The 24199-nt window shown below is 41.7% G+C and overlaps 1 protein-coding gene across 1 annotated transcript in view; it reads right to left on the bottom strand.

Annotated features, from left to right (window-relative positions):
• GLUD1 (glutamate dehydrogenase 1) overlaps positions 1-24199 on the bottom strand; it is a 37998-nt gene that overhangs the window by 13155 nt on the left and 644 nt on the right. The window contains exons 2-5 of the mRNA XM_046655301.1: positions 10704-10784; positions 10093-10148; positions 9255-9318; positions 4537-4631 (exon numbers count right to left, since the gene is read on the bottom strand). Of these exons, the coding sequence (XP_046511257.1) occupies positions 4537-4631; positions 9255-9318; positions 10093-10148; positions 10704-10784 (296 nt within the window). The remainder of the gene's footprint in view (positions 1-4536; positions 4632-9254; positions 9319-10092; positions 10149-10703; positions 10785-24199) is intronic.

Consider the following 24199-nt stretch of genomic DNA (forward strand, 5'->3'; position numbering starts at 1 on the left):
TCAAGGTCAACATCAAAGACGAAGCATCAAGGTCGATGTGAAAGATGAAACGTCAAGGTCACTGCCTACACGAAGGATTAAAGTTGGAACACATTCTCATTTAACTCATATGCTTGTTAGGGACTGTGTGGGTTTAAGGCAGACTTTCATCAACAGGGATAAGCGCCTTTTCAGATTTCTGTTCCTAGAAAATATCCAATAAAGTAGACTGCATTTTTCAATGAGAGAAACAGTTTTTAGGCATTTAACGTCAAGTAGATACAAATAGCAATATCACACAAGTAGAGATAGTTCAGCTTAAAACTATTATTCCTTTAACAAATATTAAGCTTTGCTAAATCAGGGTATACACCCCCCTCCCCAAAAGTGGCATGTCTTAAAATCTACCTTGTCTTTTTTTTTTTTTTTTTTGAGGAAGATTAGCCCTGAGCTAAAATCTGCTGTCATCCTCCTCTTTTTGCTGAGGAAGACACCCTGAGCTAACATTCGTGCCCATCTTCCTCTACTTTATATGTGGGACGCCTGCCACAGCATGGCTTGCCAAGCGGTGCCATGTCCGCACCTGGGATCCGAACTGGTGAACCCTGGGCCACCAAAGCGGAATGTGTGCACTTAAGCACTGCGCCACCAGGCTGGCCCCTACCTTGTCACCAACAGAGTCTAAGATAGGAAGAGACATTATGGTGCTCTTAGATGGGAACACTCAATGTTGTAAAGATATTCCTCCACCACATTAATCAATAAAATGCCACTTGAAAAAAAGAACTTTAAAGGACAATACTCAAGTTCATGGAAAAGTGAGGATTAAGAAAAATATTCACAAATTACAAAAAAAAGACAACAAAATAACTAAGGGGTTTGCAGGGCAATCTGGAATATGTATCAAAATAAAAATAACTCATGCACCCAGAAAGTCTACTTACAGGAATTCAATTTTTGGTATATTTAGTATGGTATCATCTGAGTTAAAAAAAAATTAAAAAGGTACATGAGGCTGCGAGGGGCCGGCGCCCACGTTTGAGCAGAGCCTCTGGCAGCAGTGGTGGGCTCCGGGAGGCACAGTGGGAGGGGAACAGCGCTCACCACCTGCTTCCTGGACTCTTTCAATTGACAACGTGCATGTATACTTGTTCAGAAATGAGTATAATTAGAAAAAACAAGGGGCTTGGGAGGGCTTCCCTTCCAAGGCATCAAATATACTATAAGCTGGAGCAACCGGAAGAGTGTGGAATAGACAAATCGGTCAGTGCGACAGGAGAAACTAAGGATGGTCCCATGATATACAGGAACTCTATGTAAAATAAGGAAGCATTTTAAATCAGTGGCTTGAGTATGCACTACTGAATAAATGTGTTGATGTGACCCGCTACCCATGTGAAACAAGGTCAGGTGCCTCACCTCACCCCAGCCCCAGCCCCCAGTTTAACTTGTAGCTGGGTGACTTAAAAAGGGGCCTGCTCTTTATCCACATTGTTCAAGTATTTTTACAGAGAGAACTCAGAATTGTCTCAGTTGTATAATTACCAACCAAAAGAAAAAAAGAAGCCTAGTAAAGTGATTTATGGAATTAGTCGTTTTCCCACAGTTTTCCTTCATGAATAATTAACACGTATGAATACAGAATTGCCCACCTAGTGCCAAACGCCTCTGAACAGTGAGAATGCAAACGCTGGAGCTGAGAGCATCACTCCTGTGTGAGGCCAGGCCGGGTGCCAGCCGCCCAGCTCCCTGGCATACCCAATCGTCCCAGAGGCCCTGGCGGGGCGAGGGAGATGACACCCTCCCTCCAATGCCAGCACTTCTGGGCCGGCTTAGACAAGAAGAGCTGCGTGGCTCAGGTTCACATCTGGAAATAAGTAACACAACCTGTGGCTTCCTGACCTCAGGACCTGATTCTGGATTTCCTATCACTTTAAGGAGCCTTCGATCAGCGCAGTCCAAGGGTTAGCTGGCGGCCTCCCACAGCTTTCTTTTGCTGTCACCATTGGGAATGAACTACGAATAACAATATGTTGCCTACTCTTTGCACTATTCAATCTAGTGTCCTGCTTAAAAAGGACTAGAGACCACAGTCATAGCTCACTTAACATAAAAAGGTGACGTGGAAAAGCAACGTTTTCTGGAATGGGAGTCAAAACCAAACTTCTTTCAAGTGCCCTCACGCTGCTCCTGTTTCATTTCAGGGGATTTATGCAAGTGACCTGATGCAGTATTTATAAATATTTTTTTCTGTGCTCACTAAGCGCTGGGTCCTGTTCTAAGTGCTTTACACTGTCTCACGAACTACTAGGTACTATTACTATTGTCATTTTACATATGAGGAAACTGAGGCAGAAAGTTCAAGGCTCTTGCCGGAGGTCACGGGGCTGGCGTGTGAGGGAGCCAGTGCTAGAAGGCAGGCTGCCTGCCATGCTCCCAGCTACAGACCCCATCACCGTGGGAACCGAGACTCATCTGTAAACACTTCCGTGGGAGCTGCAGCCCCTTCCTCCCGCTCAGAGGAAGAAGTGTTCCTCTTCTCCAAGGCTGATCTTCCCACCAGGGCCTTAAAAGGAAAATTCCCTAGGCCTTTATTCCCTTGGAAGACTGCTACATTTACTATGCCCCATCTCTCCTGCATCGTCCGTCTCTCACGTGGAAGAACATGTGGCCTCCAGTCAATGAACATGGCAAACAAAAACCTTTTTCTTTGGACAACAGCCCCCTTTCAAGGCGTCTTCCCTCTGCTTCCCTCCAGGGCCATTTTTCCTAACTGGAGGCTCCTCTCACACCCCACTTCTCTCTCCCAACACCCCCTTGCAGTGGCTCCACTCTCGCCATTCCACGGACGATCCAGTTGCTGCACTGGTCTCTTTCCAGAAACCCCCTCCCTCGATATCCACAACACGGAGCCCTCAGCACCTCTCATTCTTTGATAACTGACTGCTTTCTTCCCCCTAGATCCTCAACCTGTCCATCTGTCTCCAGCCCAGGGCAGCCCCATAGCGCCTCTTTCCTGGGCTCCTGTGGAGTCCCCTGCCCCCACCAACCCCATTCTCTGCTGCACAGAGGCCTGAAATCAACACTTAGCTGTGCCACATGCCTGTTTACGATCAGCACTTCACCGGCTTCCCGGTTTTCAGGACAAAGACCAAAGTCCTTGCCGTTCCGCACAGGGCGGTAATCCGGTCTGCCCCTCCTCTAGTGGCCTCCCTGCTCCCCGCTCTCTGGCTCTCTACTCTGGCTCCTAGAGTCTGCTCTCAGCATCTCAAGTTCACCTCTTCTGCACTCCAGGATCTTCACCTTGCTTCTTTCTGCCTCCAGAACTTGACCCCGGATCTTCCCCTGGTTGACGTTGACTCATCCTTCAGGATGCAGACCACAGGTTACAAACATCTCCAAGGAGGCCTTTTCCGATCTTACCTCCAAACACTTGCTCAGGTCCCCATTACTCTTCTCACGGCATCGAAACTTCTCCTTCTCGCCTTTATCTCAACTGTAAAACACCCTGCTTGTACTCAGCCTTGTGTGTAGCAGGTACTCCATATATATTTTTTAAATGAATGCCTTTTTCAACTTCCTTTTTCTTCCTACCCATCATATGTTTCTCCTTTTCACGGTTTCATCTCTCTCAGGGACAGAAAGCTAGTTTTTCTCCTTATGTTTTGTCTTAATGGAACTACTTCTGCCTCGTCTCCCACACTCAAGTCCTCCTGGTTCTCTTCGACCCATCCGTGTCCTTTTCCTGATCCCAGCCAACCCAGTCCTGCCAAGTCTGTCTGTCGTGGGCCACCGCTTCTCCCCAGCCCTTATGGCTCCTGGGCTAGGAAGACAGGCGCCGACACAGGTGGAGGTCCTCTCTCTGCTCCAGTGTAGTCTACACCGCTGCCCGCCCATGCTCCCCTAAGCGGGGGTCAGGATCAGAGCTCCCCGCTGATCAGTAAACAAAACGCAACCGCCAGGCTTGGTATTTCCGTCCCAGTTCACTTACCTCTTGACTCTTCTATTACCTTTTTAAATATGGCTTCCCTTAGACGGTCTGAGCGCCACTGCTTCTCCTCTCATCCCCCAAATCTCCCTATGTTCAAATTCTACCCGTTTTCAAGGTCTAGCCTGATTTTCAAGGTCTAGCCTGAACGCCTCTTCCAGGAAGCCTTCCTTCAGAAACCGTAACTCTCCACCCTTGTATTACACTATCTTCATACCGTATCTGCTTATGTGGCTTAATTCCTATTTAAATAAAAGCTCTCTGAGGGAAAAGTCAGAATGGAATGCTTCTTTATTTCCCTTTCAGGATCCCAGCAGTGTGCTGCCCTGGGAGGTGACGCCTCTTTGAGGGTCCCGCCCCAGCCTCCAGGATAGGGCGGCATGCAAGTAAAAGCTTAATCCGTGTTCACTACCATTATGATTCAAGAATAGAGACAGAAGTAAAATGACATGCAAATCAAGATATGATGAAAGGGGAGGAGAAAAGGGAATTCTCCACTTCCACATATAATCGGCTTGTTATTTCTCGTGGTAGGACATGAAGCCTTCAGGCATTTGGTGGGTACTCACATAGTGCCCTATGGTGCTAGCATAGGTGTCAGCAATCCAGGACATCTCCCGCTCTCCCGTGCTCATGTCTGGGGCAGGCACATCAATGCCAGGACCTAGGGGCACAGGGAAAGGGCAGCGCACCAGTTTTTAAGATAAACTCAACTCAAACACAAAGATTCCTGTAATCCTCTATAATAACAAAGCTACCGCGGCCAGAAAACTTTACATTTCATTTAGGTAACTAACTGAAGTTGCAGAAATACTCATTCAATGTTTCACAAATTTATACACACCCAATGTTACACGATAATTTCTCCCACTGGCATTTACTTGCTAATGTACAGAAGTTAGCTATGCACAACAGATATAAGTCACTCAGCAGGCTTCTGGATGGGCAAAGCACAGGCAATGGGTTTAGCCTCTCTTGACCTCGGCTCCTTAAACTGTAGTTAGAGACAACAACACCATCTTGCCCTAGACAAGGAGGATTGTTGGGGTTAGGGAGCACAGGCGTATGAGACAGCAGGGTAACATACCACTTACTGGGAGTGTAAGCCCGCCTTGCCAAGGAGAAAAGGAAGGGGAGAAAGACACACAGCTGAAGCACTCGTGTTAAGCCCCATACTTCTTCTACCCACGGCAGAGTGCTGCTTTGACTACTATTCAAAGCCTAGTCAGTGAACATAAAAGTTTTAGGCCTTGGCTTTCAATTCCTCAGATCACAGCAAATTAAAAAGTTTAAGGATAACGAGAAGTTAGCTCAAAAGCAGCACGAGGTACCGACGACAGCAGTGACGGCCGTGGGGAGATCTCAGATAAAAGCGTGTTAAATGATGCTCACTCAGATCTGTAAAGGCAGGAATACGTACAAATATTTCTATCAAAAATAGTAAGAATAAAAGGATGGGTTTATGTCCATGTAAACGACTTGGAATCATCACCAAAATATCCATGTGGAAAAAAGCATGTTTCATACAGCACGTATAATACGCTCCAATTCACATAAAATTCTCTTTCTCTCTCTCTCTCTATATCTATACACAAATTTCCATGTGTAAGTTTAGGTGCAGAGGTTTGGAAAGCTATGCACAAACCTGTTCGCCATGTTTGGATCTCAGCCTTGTTTATATCTTTCCATATTGTTTCAATTATATAATATAAACTCACTATCTTTGTAAAAAGAAAAATACAACTTTAAAAACAAACTATTAAGACTCCCAAATAAATAAAGTTCTTTCCAAAGGCTGTACTTGAGTTTTTTCTAATTAACCAAGAGAATAAGGTACATGTTAATATTCGTCCACATTTCAGGGGCCCAGGTCCTAGATACTATACTTCTTTGCACAAGTCATGATGTAATGGATAAAGGACTGGCATAAGACAACTTTAAAATGGCCAAAGTTTGCTTTTTCCACTCCTGCCCCCCGTCCCCAGTCTGTAACTCTCCTCCGTCCCAGTACCTTTTCCTCAGGCATCTCATAAACGCCATGAAGTGTAACCTCCCCGAAGCCACCGTCACCCCGCCTACAACTCCCCGACTTGGAAGGATTAATGGCACAGCTTAGCCTCAACCTCAGATAACAGGGCTCTGCTGCTGCCATTTGCTCACAATTTCCATTCCTTTAGAGCAACATACCTCAACTAGAGGTTAGTACAATTCGTTTAATCAGACTGTCTTTCTCCTAAGGTATAGATGACAAATGGCTCCTGAATTTTTCCAGCAGTATCTATGAAAGCATTTTGCTTGTTTTTAGCAATATCAAGTATCAAATAAGCTTGCTGCCTCAAAGAACAATTGCAGTTGGAGAAGGGCTATTGGCACATTGGCACATGTATTGAGTACACAGTTTGTAAATCATAAATGTGCAATGATAAATTACTTCTCAACATCAGTTAGTCCAGACATGCCAAGGTGAGAGAGCTCCCTGGACCCAAAGCAAAATCACACAACATTATCAGTAGGCTTGTGAGTTTTCTACCCCATACAAAATCAATGTATAGGGATGCACAGACTGTAAGTAATGTTTGAATTACAGATAAATTCTCAAATACCTTACAAAGAATAGGTCTGAAAGTCCGTCCTTTTTTTTTTTAAAGATTTTATTGTTTTATTTTTTTCCTTTTTCTCCCCAAAGCTCCCCCGGTACATAGTTGTGTATTCTTCGTTGTGGGTTCTTCTAGTTGTGGCATGTGGGACGCTGCCTCAGCGTGGTCTGATGAGCAGTGCCATGTCCGCGCCCAGGATTCGAACTAACGAAACACTGGGCCGCCTGCAGCGGAGCACGCGAACTTAACCACTCGGCCACGGGGCCAGCCCCTGAAAGTCCGTCCTTTTTAAAACAGGCAACTACCTTCAGGAAAGTTAAAATGCTATCACTCAATCCCATGATGGCATAAATAAGATGAAAAATTGGCTAAAAACAGTAACTGCTTTGAGAGAACAGGAACATAGGGGCAGAGTTGAAAGGATAATTCTGGTGCATGGAGATACAGAAGATGAAAAAGATGGAGACATCAGCTTATTGCAAGGAAACTACAGTTTATAAAGGGGATATCTAAACTCACACAATACTAAAGTCACCCAACAGAATTAACACGGACCTTTCACAACTTTTCCAAAAAAAACCCAGAAGAGGAAGGAATACTTCTCAACTCATTCTCCTAGCCAGTGTTATCCTGATACTTAAGACCTCACAAGAAAATACTGCAGACCAAGGTATCCCTTAAGACAGCATCAAAAAGAATAAAATACTACGATAAACTTTAAGAAGTAGTCTAAGACTTGTATACTGAAAATTACAAAACGTCATTGAAAGAAATTAATGAAGACCTAAACAAATGGAAAGACACTCAGTGTTCACTGACTGATTAAGACGGCAACACTCCACAAACTGGTCCACAGATTCAATGCAATCCCGATCAAAATCTCAGCTGTTTTTTCCTGCAGAAAAGACAATCCTAACTAAACTCTCACAATGCGACAGGGCCAGGATGCAGACTCAGGTCTAACTGGCAACCTGAAGCTCTCTGTGGAAAGGGGAGCCGCCCAATAACAGAGAAATGCCATCAATTCAGAAAGTTTGCCCAGGACTAGCTCTGAGTCCTGGCAGGAGAAAGAGAACTAACTCCTTCTGCCTCCCTCTTATGCTACAAAGCCTTCTGGGCCCAGATATCAGGTTCAGTCGTTCTCTGTGTTAATGGGGCTTTGCACATAAGCAAAGAACTCAAATGGCTAGTATTAAGCTTTCAGTGTTTGAATGAACCACTTTTTTTGTCCCATTGATTTTTTTTTTATTGAGGTAACACTGGATCATAACATTATATAAATTTCAGGTGTACATCCCTCTATTTCGACTTCTGTTTAGACTATATTGTGTTCACCACCAACAGCCTAGTTTTTATCTGTCACTGTACACACGCGCCCCTTTATCCCTTTCACCCTCCCGCCACCCCCTTCCCCTCTGGCAACCACCAATCTGTTTTCTGTATCAATGAATCACTTAACCTTTGAAACTATAAGGTACCTGTCAATATAGAGAAAATTAAGCTGGAGGTACTCTAGATATGGGCAATAAATAGAGTTGATTAAAGTCTGAAACCAATCAAGAACATTAAATTCTCTTGAGGTTTAAGCTAAAAGGCAATGTGATATGAAAAGTTGTGAAGGCTCCCGATAGGCTGAACGGGACTTCAATTCACCAAATCTCAGACATAGCAGGCATTCCTGTGAAGGAGGCAGTCCACTCACATTAACTAGTGCTCCCCCCGTACAATGACTGTACAAGGAAAACCCATGGTGGTGGAGAGGAGGAGGCATGCCAAGAATCCAAATGCCTTTCAAAGCATGAAAGACAGGCCAAATCTAGTAAAGTCCTAGTGTTACTTATATTTATTTCTACATTAGTTTATTTATTACATGCTTTCTTTTCCTAAAAAAGGGGCATATTTCATGGCCGATGTTTTTGGAAGTGGGTGGCCAGGTCCTTCTCGCTCCTCTGGGAGCTCCGCTAAAATCTGTTTACCATGCATGACTCTGCCGGTATTTGAAATACCACAGTGATGAGAGCGCTGAATCTTAACCACTAGACCACCAGGGCTGCTGCAGCACAGATAGCACGACACAGAAACAGCAAGCAGAAGATCCATACCCTCAGTAATTGAGTCTGTTTGGCAAAAGCTCCTAGTAATAAACATTAAGAGGCTCAGGAATCCTCCAGATCAGCCAGTGACGGCAGAGTGAGTCACCACGAGCCTCCCCACCTTGTGGCCTGTGCCCACTGCTTTGAAGGGACAGGCCCGTGTAAGCCTCCAGTTCCCAAAGGCATCAGATGTCTCCCTGCTTTCAGAACAATAGGATCACGACAGTAAAACTGCTTTTTACATATTAAACAATGTTTATAACACAGGTATTATTTAGTTCCTAAAAGGAAGGCCCTACTCTTTCTGGATGTCACAACAGAGACTGCACAATGCTGTTATACCGATCAAAGACCTTTACTACGTCACACATGGAGAAGACGTGGAGGTGACCTCTCCTGGTGTCCACACTGCATACTGAGAACTGAACTTTCTACTGGAGTTGTATTATAAGCAGGCCCAGGGATGTGCACCATATTTATCATAGAACCGTTTCTCAAAACGGTTCCATGTGCACATAGATAAAAGCAGGAGTCTAATCAAGACTACCACTTTTAGATGTTCCCAGCCCATGTGGAAACCTATAAGGCAGTACGTACCAATAAAGCCCTTCTTTGCCAGCTCCATGGTAAACCTCCTCGTGATCTTTTCCAATTCATTATCCTGTAAAGGAAAAAAAATGAAAACCACAATAAAATGAAAAAAAATTTTCTGAAAGCAAAACTACCCATGGCGATAACTAATAGTTATATCATATTTTCTATTTATAGGTCATTTATTTGAGTTTTCAGATATCTTCTTGCGTAACCCTCAGAATAACTCATAAAGCAGCCATTTCCATTTTAAACAGAAGAAAATAGAAATCAGAAATTAGAGAATACAAAAAACAGACAGCAGAACTAGGGCTCACAGCCCAGATCTTGTTCTCTTTGTATGAATATAGGATGCTACAAACAATCCCTACGTATATTTTCATTTAAATGGTGAACTTTTAAAAGAATAAAATTATATATGTTAATAGATGTTAATTTCGTACTATAAAACATAGCAACAACTATCTTTAATTAACTTGGAACTGATAGGATAAACAATAAGATTTTTACCAGATTAGTTAAGACATTTGTCACTAGAATCTTGAGATCCTGGTATAAAAATCTCAGATCATAGCAATTTATCAACATGGACATAAGTACCTAAGAAAATGAAGGTATTAATTACCATCTAAACAAGTAAGAAAATGAAAAGGGACACTGACATTAAGCAAGTGACCTTTTATATGGCAATACACGCAATAAGTTAATTATTTACTTGTATTTCCACTCCTCTTAAAAGCAATAGAGACCACTAATCTCACTGGCATGAGGGATACACAGAAGCCCAGTAATTTCGAGTCCTTTGTAAACACATCGTGTGCACAAACTTCACTCAGGTACTTACGGTATAGTTTTTAGGATTGATCTTAACACCAGCTTTGGCACCCCCAAATGGCACATCTGAAATAGAAGGCTAAAAGTTGTTACTCCATATAAAGGACAACAAAATTCAAACGGCAGAAAGCACTATGCCATATTACAAGTGTGTGATGCTTTAAGTTTTAATTTCAGAAAATTCAAGAAATAAACGCACATTGGTGTCTCCTAAAATACTGCACTTTAACTAAAATTCTAGTGAATGGAAATTATAAGCCCAGGCAAGTTACAATGCAAATTTGCAGACAATGCATACAATCAGTATGCTTTACGACTTTTAAAAGATAATAGCATATTTCTTTTCCTCCTACTATGATTTGGTCTTAATTAAAGAGTATGGAAAGAAATTTAAACAAAGAACTTGAAGAAAATCCAATTAGTTCTTATAAAAAGTTGCTCGTTTAAAAAAAGATTAAATCTTAATTAAGACTAACTGAAAAATGATGCAAGCCTAACACTGTGCAACTTAAAAAATGAGTTCAAATAAGGTATACTTCTTGAACATCTTAAAAGTAACCTTGTTATGTAAACATTATTTCCCCAAAGAGTTATTAGGCAGCAATGAAGGAAATCACTTACCAACCACTGCACACTTATAAGTCATCAGAGAAGCCAAAGCCTTCACTTCGTCTACACTCACATCAGTGCTGTAACGGATACCTGGTGGTGTTTAAAAATAAAAAGGGGGCGTGAGACAGAAGGGGACGTATTGAGAACATCCTTCTGGCAGGTTAAAAAAAGAAAAAGTGCTACAAATTGAAAATGTCCACACTGTTTACATGTTTACAACCTGGTTTACATTTTTACACCCTGCTTATTTCTAAGAACACCTGAGGTAGCTTAGGATAAAAAGTCAATATGTAAAGTCAAAAGGAAAAGCTGCTAATTAGACACCCAGAAAGAGCTACAGAATGGGTACTGAATTTGATTTTAAATTTTCTAATAGCTAAGAGAAAAAGACTGGTGCTGAAGTCCAGTCTCTGCTTTCTGGTAGGAGTAGATGTGAGCATCCCATGGGGTTCCTGGGGATTCAGAGACGAGGCAGACAAAGTCCTGTCCTGCAGGGACTTAGAACCCAGCGGGAACGAACAGCAACTACGGTTCCACACGACAAAAATTACCTCCCAATGAATGCTTTTTACTTTTAGGAAGGCAAACTCAGTGAAGGCTTCTTTTTGCTTTTTTTTTAAAGATTGGCACCTGAGCTAACATCTGTAGCCAATCTTCTTTTTTTTTTTCCTTCTTCTCCCCAAACCGCCCCAGTACATAGTGGTATATTCTAGTTGTAGGTCCTTCTGGTTGTGGCATGTGGGATGCCGCTGCAGCACGGCCTGACGAGCGGTGGCATGTCCGCACCCAGGATCCGAACTTGCGGAAACCCCGGGCAGTGGAAGTGGAGTGTACGAACTTAGCCACTTGGCTGTGGGGCCAACCTCCAGTGAAGGCTTTTTAATCTTTCTTCTACTTTTTGGTTTGGGTGATATGGTAGCAAGAAGTTCAAGAATTTTGCTTTCTGAAACAGACGAATACGGGCAAATGGATAGTCGATGGGTCTGACAGCTTCAACTGGGTATCCCCAAAGAGATCCTTGCCTGTTATTCCCCTCACCCACTGCCAGCCTCTTTCCACCAAGAGCCGAGAAAGCTCAGCAAGTCACCTCTCTTTCCTGGGGATGAGCAATTCCTCACTCTTTCTGCAAGGACAGCAGGAGCCAAGCAGACAGCAACTCTGAGTCTTAATGCCCCTGTTCTTAGAAGCGACTAGGTGTGTGGGAGACGGGGACACAAAAGTGGGCATACCCACTATGGTTTTGGGGTTTCTGGTCAATCGCCCTTCTGAGTTTTGTAGGGTGAAGCCTCCTTTCGTCCTCTATTGTCCACTGACTTCTCAACCCCAAGGAAGGGGGCTGAACGTTTGCCTGCACGCTGCCTGGGCTCCCTGACACCAGACGTGTTGGTGTGAGATGAAGGCTATCTGGATGAAGCTAGGCCACTTTCACTGAGAGTCACACACGATGGGGGCCCCAGCCACATCTCTTAAAAAAGAATTTTGGGATAAAAGGTTTTTTGGGTAGAAATATACAACACCTCATGGACCAGCACTTTGAGAAAACTTCCCTAGGTGTTTTTAAAGGCTGGCTGCTTCTGTTTCAGAACACATCTATTTAAACATAAATGATACGTTTTAAGAGAATTTCATCTGTCATGTATATGATCATAAAGGGCAAATTCTGAAGCTGAACATATTTCTTTGGCCTATTGGAAAAACAAAATCGTAATATTTTAACAAGTGAGCTCTTAGAACTATATATTGCATTATACTGGGTTCTCAGAATATCTGTGGAATAAACTTACTTGTTATTAAAATTTTAGAATGAGAAACGACAGGTGGTTTTTCCCCAGCATACGGTGGATGTCTGTACAGCTTGCTTCCCCGTTTTATACAGGTCTCTGTTAAAAACTTTCTTCATTCCAAGAGGCTCGCCCTGACCACCCTATGTAAAATAGCACATCTTCCTCAACCCCACTCTCTAGCCCTTTCTACCTTATTTAATGTTTTACCATCGACTTCATATCATATATTGTTCACTGTCTGGCCTAGAGCACCTCCTGTGGTGTCTACACTTGCTCACCTGGGGAGATGCAAATACTGCGCTCAGGCTTCGCGCCAGGCCGGCAGGGGACAGTGTATGTGAGGCTGCTGGCACCGTGCCTGCACGCGGTCAACACTCAGTTTCAACTATTATCACTGCTATTTTAAGTATTACAATGTAGTGGTAAATAACAAAGAAATTAATTTTTTTAAAAGTCTAAACTGATAGAATTTTAAACAAATAGCTTAATAAACCTTGATTTCATTACTTCTCAAGATAAATTCATGGGCATAGTAAAATAGTGTACTATTAATTAGTATTTCTCCTGTTACACATAATGCACTTTTTTCATTACTTTTTTAGAGCCTGTGGAAGTAGCCATTACGTTATTTTAATTTTCCTTGCTTTCTTAAGTAGAGGAAAAAGTTACTTCCCCTTATCCAGTGCTTATAAATAATGCATTCAGCGGGAAACTAAAAATGGCTTGACACAGTAATACTGAAAAATCAGACAGCAATCCTCATATCCTAGACATAGATGCTAACTAGAAACCAGACCCCCCCTTCTACAAAGCAATGTAAACGAAATGTCTATTTTATGATGAAAGTCCTAGAATGATGAGTTAGAAACTGTATAACAAAAAACATGTTTCCACTGGATGGAACCCAGGAATTCTTGTTTATAAAGTGAAATTTTCTTTTCTAGCCACACCCATTCAGAGAGCTCAACTGCAAGACACTGAAAGGAATTAGTTAGGAAAATTCTGTCTCATATCACAGACATTTTCTGCAGGCTACGAACCAACGAAGAACCTCTAGAAACTGAGCTAAGGGAGGCGCTGCAAGGAAAGGAGCAGAAGAGTCGGGAATAACCAGGAACAAAGGCAGGTGGTACTGTCTGGGTTAAAGATGACATATGTTATCATTTTAGCTTTCTAATTAATCAGTGATACATAAATGTTTTTACTTTGGGAAGCTGACAGATATACCAGCAGAGGGTTACTGAAACTGTTAATCTGCAAAGCAAAAAATCTCAAAGTATCCCCATAAATAAAATACTCTGTAGCAACACTTGAGAAAAAACAAACTCCACACCCAGGAAAGCTAGTTACTCTTCCTCCTCTGGGACTGGAAACCACAGAGAATTACTAAAAATATACTGTCGTCTGAAAATTCTTAACCACATTCTAACAGACACTAAGAATATGACTACAAAAAAGAAGAGACTGTCCACGAAATTTGTACATTCAGCGGATTAGGAGAAATTAGCGCAACTGGAGTATGTGAAGGACAAAATGATGGGACATACACTTCAAAATTCTGAAAGAAAAGGCAAATCTAGCATTTTTGAATGCCTACTATATTTCAATACTCAATTTAAAGACAAAGCCATTCAAAAAAGCCAAGTACCAGGTAATACACCTATACATACAAGAAAACCAGAAAACCTCAAAATGTTTTAAACCAAAACGAAGACAGAAGGACCATATTTGCAGTCTGAATATTCTTTTTATAAAACCAACCCTTTCTTTCTGTTCTGTGGGATAGGAAGTGTGACAGAGCAGGCTAAAGTGAGCAGGACCAACAGGGTTGGGACGAGGGCACAGGGACAGAAACTAGAAGGAACAAAAATTTTATTCCAGAAATGGAGAAAAGTAAGTTATGGTTTTTTTTTGTATCCTAAAGTGTTAGAGCATTATCTGTTAGCCTCTGTTGACGCTAGCATTACTAATGTTGGGGAAGAGATCAACCGGGCCTTCGAACGATGGTGCTAGCAGGTGTAATAGATTATCATTCAAAGAAGAATGGAGGGGATACTTTGCATGAAAAGCAGGTGTCCATGGCTGCCTAAACCAGAAAAATGAATGGGGAGATCACACAGGTGTGGACCAAAGGACCTATGTCTTCAGAAAACAGGTCTAAAAGCAAGGACCACATTCTGATGGGCTGCCAGAGTAATCTATGCTTTCAGTTCATCGGAGGACACTAAAGAAACATCACCTATGACAACGTTTATTATTTCCCAAACTTGGTAAGGCTGGAGGAAGTGCTGGTCATACAATCAAGTACTTACCACAATGAGAACTTTGAAATCATACCTTTTATTCTCAAGAGAACTTAACTTACTATATATTTGGAGCTAACTGGCATCCAGATGTTGAAAAGAGCATTAACGAAATGCAGACATCTGCAAACTATATGTAGCACAAAGCATTCCTCTGCCTTTTAACTTAATTACCAAAGATATTCCTTACCATCCTCAAGAGTCTAATGACGCGTGCACTGAGTTTTTCTAGGAGAAATAAAAATTAAAAGCAAAACCTAGCTGAGGTTGCTATGGTGATGAAGAAAACATGCCAGCTCATTACTTTCAAAAAGAATCAGTGAAAACCACAACTGAGCAGCCTGAATTATTTTTCCTTTTGCTAGCTGACTCAAAACCAAAAACATACAAAAAAAGCTCCTAGCGACCAAATCACCATTGTTTTTACGATGAATCATTAACTAAACATTCATGAAGATTCAAACGGTTTTTAAAATTACTTGAACCTGGATCTTTCAATAGAGTTTGATTTATTAGTCAGAAATTCCATTTCCAACAGCATTCTCTCACTTTTCAGAAACTATTTATTCAATAACCAAGAGTTCTATCACAAGCGTGGAAGGGCCAGAAAAACAAAAAAGGCCTTAGAACTCTTTAAAATTCATGCACTAACACACTCTTCCCAGTTACTCATTAGAACCTAGTTTCTCACTTAATACTATGATTTCCTCACTCGAAATAGAATAGCATAATTTAATTAAAAATGAGGAGAGGAGGGAAACAGTGAGAAGCTAGTACCCACCATCAAGAAACAACCACGTAAAATACCAGAAGCTCCAACAAAAATTTATCCAGCACTGGAAGGAGCATTTAGGGCAGGAGGTAAGGAAAACCATATACTTTGTTTTTGACAGTATCCATATATTGTTCTGTGTAAGAATGGGAAAAAACACTTGAGAGCTTTAACTTACCATCATCTTTATTTTAAGCATTTTGAAGAGACAAATTTAAGCTTTCTGGGGAGCAAATGTTTAGCTGATGTTGGAAAAATGGAATGGAAAATATTTCATTAAAATTTTAAAATTATAAAACACACTTGTATATGTTTTCATCAAAATTTAAATACAGAAAAAGCGGAAGGCCCTCAGGGCTGACCATTTTTAGCAATTGAAATGTGTATATATTACCCTTTCAAATCATTTCCCTGCATTTATATGCATACATATCTACAGAACATAGTATTTAACTTACTGCCCAATGGATGGAAGAAAAAATATGCCTTAAAAAGGGGAGCTTGTTGATTTTTTTCTATAGATTTCTTATTCTGATTGTAACTAACAGTAAACTTAGCCACACCTTCCTAACAAACAGGTCATAGAAATGACGCTAGTTAAATTGGTGAATATAAAGTTGGATAACATTTAGCAAAAGATAACAGTTAACTTGTTATAAAAAGGTTCAAAGGGGTAAAGGCTCAAAATTTCAGCTGTCCAGTTTCATATAAATTATTTACAGGCCTCGGTGATATTTGAGACGGATCTTAGGAGACGAAGAGAAGAATTATGGGGACACAGGAGACAAGATATAGGCAGCAACACAGGCAGAGACTGAGAGAAATATATGCCTGTATTTCCAATTTTCCTAAATCGGAAATCTAACACCAGATTTTCTGTGTTCAAAATCCAATTCTCTTTCCTAATGACTTTTCTGTCCCTGATGCCAACATTTTTTCTGCCAGTGTCTCAGGCTAGAAACCTGTGTTATCTTTGCCACTTCTCTTCCTCATTCCTTATCTCCTACCTGTTAGGGGTACCATCCTTTCTTCAAATGCTTTCTCCGTCCTTTACTTTTCATTTCCTCTGCTCTTACCCATCACTTCATTCTCAGTTCCACTACTGCTTAACTTCTGTGCCCTCCTGGGTTTATCATTATCCAACAAGCCTCAAAGGAAAACTGTTTCTGCTCGCACATTCTGAGACCAAACTCGTGGGTTTTCCAACCAAGAAATTCTCCAGTTCTCTGCAGACACCAACTGGGTGTCCCAGAATTTAACTCAATTCTGATGCTGACTACCTGGAGTTAGTGAAGACCCCACAGGTTAAGGGCTCAGTCCCACAGGGCTGAGCCCCATTTCAGCTGCAAGTATTGGGTGCCCAGGGTACCCACACTTCTGTCTAAGTTGGTTACAAACTGGGGGCACCTACAACCCCCTCCTCAGGCTTCATAATTTGTTATATGGCTCACAACTCTAGAAAACACTTTATTTACGTTTTACTTTACTCATGTTTACCAGTTCTATCATAAAGGTCTTGAGCGCAGGAACTTCTGTCCCTGTGGAGTTGGGGGGTGCCACCCCCCGCGGCACATGCGAGCATCCTGGGAAACTCTCTGAACCCAGTAGCTCAGGGATTTTTACGAAGGCTTCCTCACACAGGCATGATGGATTATCAACTCGATCTCCAGCTCTCCCTCCCTGGTGGATGGGGGGGTGGAGCTGAAAGTTCCAAGCTTCTAACCATAGATTAGTCTTTCTGGTGACCAGTCACCATCCAGAGGTTATCCAGGAGCCCACCAAGAGTTGCCTCATTAGAACCAAAAAAAAGAAAGCTCCTATCACCCAGGAAACTCCAAGAGATTTAAGAGCTCTGTGCAAGGTGCCCTTACCATCCCTCATAACTCAGGAAATTCCAAGGGTTTGGGGAGCTCTGTGCCAGGAACTCGAGACAAAGACCAAATATTAGGCCTGAAGACGCTCCTAGCACCCCTATTACTCAGGAAATTACGAGGATTTCAGGAGCTCTGTGTCAGGAACTGGGGGCAGAGATCAAATAAATATTTATTATGTCATAAAACCTTACTTCTCACCATTTGCAAAAACACAGTCTGTCCCCAGGATCCCCTCACATACAGTCCTGCCTCCTGCTTGGGTTGAAGCCACCCCCTCTCCTCTTCCATGTGGAATGACCTTTCCCCTACCTGACTCCCAGATCAGGACTGTGTCTCCCTGGCATCCTCTCTGACCTCCTGTTGCAGCAACACATTGTTTAGTGTGTTTTCAGTTTGTCATTTATTGACTGGTTCCAGGAAAGGAAAATGTAGAAAGAGAATACTGGACTAAAAGCAAAGAGAGAGAGACATCGTGCAAAAGAGATTTTGGATTCTGCTCTATTTTGGGGAAATCGATGAAAAAACATTTCAAGTTAAAAAAAAAAAAAAAACAGCTTTGCCCCCCTTTTAAATAAAGTCTCCTGTGGATACTTCCCCCAGCACAGGGCATGGTACCTGGCACAGAGCAGGCAATTAAGACATGCCATGAACAGGTTAACTATCCGAAATCCCCATGAACTAAGGAATGTTCCTTAATTAAGCATAAAGTTTACAGCTCTTGGCTGCAGGGAAAAGAAATACATAATGGAAAAACTCATTTATGTGGAATATAGTCTATAGATTGTAATGAACATAGTCTTTATTCAGTAAACCCCCAAGATGGGTACTGTCACCCCTGATCATTTCTTTGCTGTTTCTGTCTTGGTAAAAGAGATTAAAAAAAGAGTTCACAGAAATCCTACTAAGGTCCAATATGTACAAAATGCTTCTTTAAAGGCCTATGTTGACATATTTGTGATAATGATAAGCGGCAAAAGGAGTCATATTACGGACAACCTTGATAATTTTCATTTGTGTCATCTTTCACATCTTCCTCTTGTCAAGAAGCAATTCTGAAAAACTGAAAGTCTTCAGACTTTGTCCAAGAATAATCAAGAGAAATAATGGCAGTTCTTGACGAACAAAGACGTTTCTCAGTTTTTCAGGAAGAGACACTCAGAAGAAAGCCATGTTAAAATTATTCCATGGAAACCCTTAAAGATACATGTAATAACACTTCGGTAGAGAAACGAGCTGTTCTTGCTAACACATTAAACTCTTAAAACACCAAAGCTCTTCAAACCTCTTTCAACGGAAAACTCTCTTTAAAATGTTATTTCATCGGCAAAGTAATTAGAATAAACGGACCTCTAAAGATACCATCTATGAACGAGTTTTATATGCATAGTTGTATGAATACGCATTTGCTTTCCAGGAAGAAGGTAAGTCTTCGAAGAGCTTTTTAGCAAATTTCAAATGATCTGAAGCGTTAGGAATCACCGTGTCGATGGCACGATATGGTTCTTCATCAGTGCTTACCCCCAGATACAGTCTGTAACCTTTCACACGAATAAATGCAGACAGTGATGATTACGAAGGTGGGTGCTGGAATCAGACAACTGGGATACCTGAACCTCAGATCCACTAATGTCCTAGCTGCTTAACCTGCCAAAGGGGTCTTCATTCCAGCCTCAGAACCCGCATTTGAAAATCGAGGACAGCAGTCTATCTCACGCAGTTGTCATGAGGAATAAAAGTGATGGTGCATGAAAGGCTCTTAGCCAGATGCCTGGTGCACACGAGGAGTTCAGTAAAGGTTAGCTCTGGCTGTTCTCCCTGGCGCTGCCCGCTGACCTCTGGAGCAGAATCTGCCAGGTACCGCTGCTGCCCTTGTGAAAGGTAATGAAAACAGCCTCTCCCAGGGTGTCTTCTTGCCCTTCATAAAACCTCTCCTGCCTTTATCAGCAGGACTGCACACAGCAACACTTCGGTCTCGATAGTGAGGACTTCAATCTGCATTCATTTCTGCCTCTGGAAAATACTGATTCCTCGCATAGCTAGGTAGTTTTAGCTAACGGCCTTGGATTTAAGACTGTTCATGGTTACCTTGTGGGGAAGAACGGGGGGCACAGCTGCTTCACTCTTCATTTTATAACTTTCACTATTCTTTGAATATTCCAATCATACACATATATTTTAACAGGGGTTTTTGGGCAGAGCAACTATGGACCATTTACGAATTGCTGTGCTTCATTAAACTGATCCTAGAGGTTTTTTCTTTAGTATCTGTATTATGAAAAACTAATTATTATGCAAGATAAATACGAAAAAAAGGTCAGAAGTCTCATGTCAGAGACTACTGCCTAGGGATTTTTCAACATTGAAAAGTTATTATTTTAGTGTTTATTGATTCCTGGCAGAACCCTCAGTATCTTTAACAGAAATGGACAAAACCCAATATTCCTAAGCCATCTAAATTATTACTAGCAGCGCTAAACCCAATTTCTTCCCACTATAAGCCAGAAAGGTCATGTTCAATTTTTATTTCTTGTATTTAAAATTTAAACACTGCCAGTTTCATTGGAGTTTGATACATAGCGGTGTTTGTCCTCCAATTTTTGATGCCCCAATTCCTGCGAAGCATACTCTGCATAATGAGTGAGCACAAAGTGTGTGTCTTCCTGCACACAGGGTTTTACTGGGGAAGCAATCCAGCCAGATAGGTTCAAAGTGACAGGAAGACTCCCTGACACTCTGATGCACAGGGCTCCGCCAACATCTCAGCTCTTCATTCCTAGGATACTGGGGGTGGGGGAGTTCGAGGCATTGGCTTTCATGAGATAAAAAGACCTTTATAATGTCAACCCAGTTCCATATTTAATTAAAAACAACAACAAAAACCTCAGTGTTGGGGCTGGCCGGGTGGCGCAGCGGTTAAGTGTGCACGCTCTGCTTGGGCGGCTTGGGGTTCGCCGGTTCGGATCCCGGGCGTGGACCTACACACTGCTTATCAAGCCATGCTGTGGCAGGCATCCCACATATAAAGTAGAGGAAGATGGGCACCGATGTTAGCTCAGGGCTAATCTTCCTCAAAAAAAAAAACACAAAAAACAACACACCTCAGACTAACAGCTGGGGGGTAGACGACACACAAGTCACCTGTTTTCTACCTGCACTTTTCGACTGAGTTAAATCCTAAATTTAACTTACCTATAAAGGCTACATTTTATCTTGTGGCAGCAGATGCAGACACATACACTTTAAAAATAGTAGAAAATGTGAATTTATTCAGTTACCCAAGTTTCGATGGTTGTCAATTCAGCATAGCAGAAATAAATCAGAAACTTTTTCAGTGGAGGCAGAGGAGGTCTTGTTTTTAATCAGGATCACTACTTTCTGCATGTTCCCCAAGTGCTACCATTGACCACACAATTCTTTCCAGGAGGCTGAGGGGGACTAATAACGCATTGACTTCAATTCTTACCTGCCTCCCCTCCCCTCCCCCCCTGCATCCGGCCACCAAAAGACAAGAACAAAGACCATCTACCTCCCACCATTTTTTTTCTCTTTGCATTTTGGCTCTTAAAAACAAGTCAATGGCCTAATGTATGATATGCTCTTTTTGGTACTGATATTTGCAGTTAAATGAAAGATTTAGGATCAAGGTATCAGAGGATTCCATTTACAGCTCATCAACTTTATTTAAATGACGATAATTTTAGAAATTTCTACAATAGGAGGAAGAATCCGTTACAGGGAATTTTGACTTAATAGTTTCAATATGAAGACAAGGAGGGAAGACGGGTTGGAAGAGAAAATTAAATTGCTCCCCCATCAATGAACTGCTATTACCAATCTGTACTTTTCTCCGAAATTGACTTTTAAATGATAAACTTGCTTCTAAAAAGGTAGATTGGTCTCAGGCAGAATCCTGGCCAATAAAATATGGCATTTAATCTGAGAAAGTTAACAAGAAAAACCACCGATACTGTTTTCAAACACATAAGAACCTCTGAAAAAGTCTTCTCAAAGCAGAAATTCCTAAACTGTTCATCTTTGCTGAAAATGTTAAGACCTCTCTTGAAACCTCCCTTCAGAGCCTACAGCAAAGAGAGCCTATCGCCAATCCTTAAAGATGCAAATCAAATGGCATCAGTTAAATACGGTATGTGGGAAAGGAGAAGCACAAAAACAATAGGGATCATTAAATATTTACTTAGAATAAAGTACACATCAGCCACCCCCAGGTCTAAAAACCACCTGTTTCCCTTATAGAGATTAGAATTAGATAGTTGCTTTGTTTCAACCTTGAGAATCTTTTGGAAAACTCAGGTAGAAGGTCACTCTTGAGGAAAGATTAGACACAGAGAGCTGCCGGCTGGGAAAAGGATGAAGAGCAGTGATAAGGTCTCTTGTTTGTCTTTTTTTCCTTCCCCCAGAACAGGGTAGTGAAGGCAGGTGAATGAGGGTGGGGAGAGAAAAGTGGGCTACAGTATGCTTAAGAGAGAGACTTACAGAATTACCCAAATTTTTAAAATCTCAATCGTCTAATATATTCTGGCTTTCTAAGACCAAAGTGGAACAAGGAGATTAGTAACTTTCTTATAAGTCAAAAAAAAAGCTTTAAATGTTTCATTGGAGGGAAAAATCCCACTGAAAATAAGTTCCTCTTAGAATACACATTCTCTGCAATCAGACAAGGGTGATAAAAGCGTAGGAAGATCCTGGAGCATCATGAAGGGAAAGCATGGAGGGCTACAGTACCCAAATTTTGCCGATCATCTATTTAGTACACTTTTTATTATCTTAAGCATATTAAAATAATTTTAAGGGCTTTCATAGCTATATAATCCTCCCCAATCCTCTTCTCTCCATAAAGTCAAATTCCTCAAGATAATAAACTTATTTTATAGAGGCCAATTTTCTTTCATATTCTATTACCTCGCAATGCCTGCTACAGTTTATTACTTGCAATTCCTTTTATATGCCAGGAGTTAGCGCATTCAGCACGCCTTCTTGTAAATGGGATAAATGCAACAGAGACCTGCATCTCACACCCTAGTACCAGCAAATGCTACACTTGCACTGCTCCAACGTGGCTGATGCAACTTGTTGCTAGGTTCAGTACTTTGGTATTACAACTGCTGTGGCAACAAGAGGAAGACTGACAAACTATGGTAAAGTTTAGTCGCTTTAGTGGGTTTGTGGAGTTGTGGTTTATAAAGATAGGAGAGGGCATGGCCTATAAAGAACAGAACATAAAGAACTTCAAGGCAACTAAATTAGATTCTGCAGAAAAACAAAGATACTGGTTTATCTGTATATCTTATAAGCAACTGGAAAATACTGCCAACAAGACACTAATATAAACTGGACGTCCATTTTAAAGAAACAATGCAATTTAATATTTGCTGACCTTGCCTCCTCGTTCAACATCCTTGTTTGCTTTTCTTGGGAGCCTGAACTTGTATTCCTGGTTTAGAGACTATGGGAGTGTTAAGGAGAAGGAAGGCAATGTAGGAGATCGACTGCGTGGACATTTTATATAATTTAGGAGCTGGAAAGGGAAATTAGACGTCAAAATGGCTCATACGCTGGTTGTAGAAGAGGAAACAGAGCTAGAGGATAATTAAACTCTAAAGGTACCTCCTGGAAGTGGGTGGGGTCAATGCAAATTCAGCAAGTAAAAGTAAATCATTAAACAGTTCAAAGCAACCTTTGTTCCCCGGCTGGAAATGCCAGCAGAACTCAAATTTTTCTGGTAGAGTTCTAAAAATTATCCTTAGGAGTCAGCTGATCTAACAGAACACCGGACCAGGTTTACGGAGACAAAGGGTCCAGCCTAACATCCTCTGTGCTTATCGGCTAAGCAGTCTCCAGCAAGACTCTTCACCTCCCTGGGTTCTTTATTCTACATAATTTTTTTAATAGAAAAAAATAGTTTTGCCCTTTTCTATTTCAGGTTACTTTTAAGCACCTTTAAAGATGTATTGTGCAATTTACTGCGGGGGGGGGCGAATGAAAAAAAAGCTTTTATTTGCTCAAAGAAAGCAATCTGACTGCAGAAGCCAAATCTACAGACATTCAAAAATTTAAAATACGGAATAACTTGGTAACTACCAAATAGTAACCCACTCAGCTCCTTTCTTCACTTACTTTGATCTTTTCCCCAAGCTCCAATCTGGTGCGAGCTAAGACTAGTACACACCCCCAGGGCTATTTCATTCCATTGGCTGGCGGGCGATCCTGCTCCATCTAGATTTACTGTCAGGACGCCCGGTGTTATTCATCAGAGATGTTACACCGCTCACGTATCACATTTTTGTTGTTGTACAAAACAGAAGCCGTCAGGGTACAAAAACAACTTCACTTAAAAGATCAACGCATAATTAGTTAATTCATTGGGTTAATAAAACTGTCTAGATTTCACACCTGGAAGGCAATTCATTTTGCACGTTCCTGTATCATCTGTCACTCATGAAAAAAAAAAGATTGGAAAAAAAGCGAAAATAATCATTTCATAGTTTGCATTCGGATGAGTCACAAAAGCCCACAAAAACTTGCAGACACAATCAGATAGGCTGGTCATTCCCTTTTCTAGGAGTGCATTCCGTCAGGACCCACCCTGTGTGTCACACACACCAGGATCAAAAGGAGAGCGGTGCAGTGTCTCTTCTGCATCCGGGATCAACATATGCAGAAACCCGGGACGATGGCTCCCGGGGGAGGGAGAGGGACTAATGACTTGGTGGCTTTAAGGTGGAAAAACCCCTCTCCCCACGAGCCTGCCACA

The sequence above is a fragment of the Equus quagga genome, chromosome 2 (assembly GCF_021613505.1).
Source record: "Equus quagga isolate Etosha38 chromosome 2, UCLA_HA_Equagga_1.0, whole genome shotgun sequence".
Lineage (NCBI taxonomy): Eukaryota > Metazoa > Chordata > Mammalia > Perissodactyla > Equidae > Equus > Equus quagga.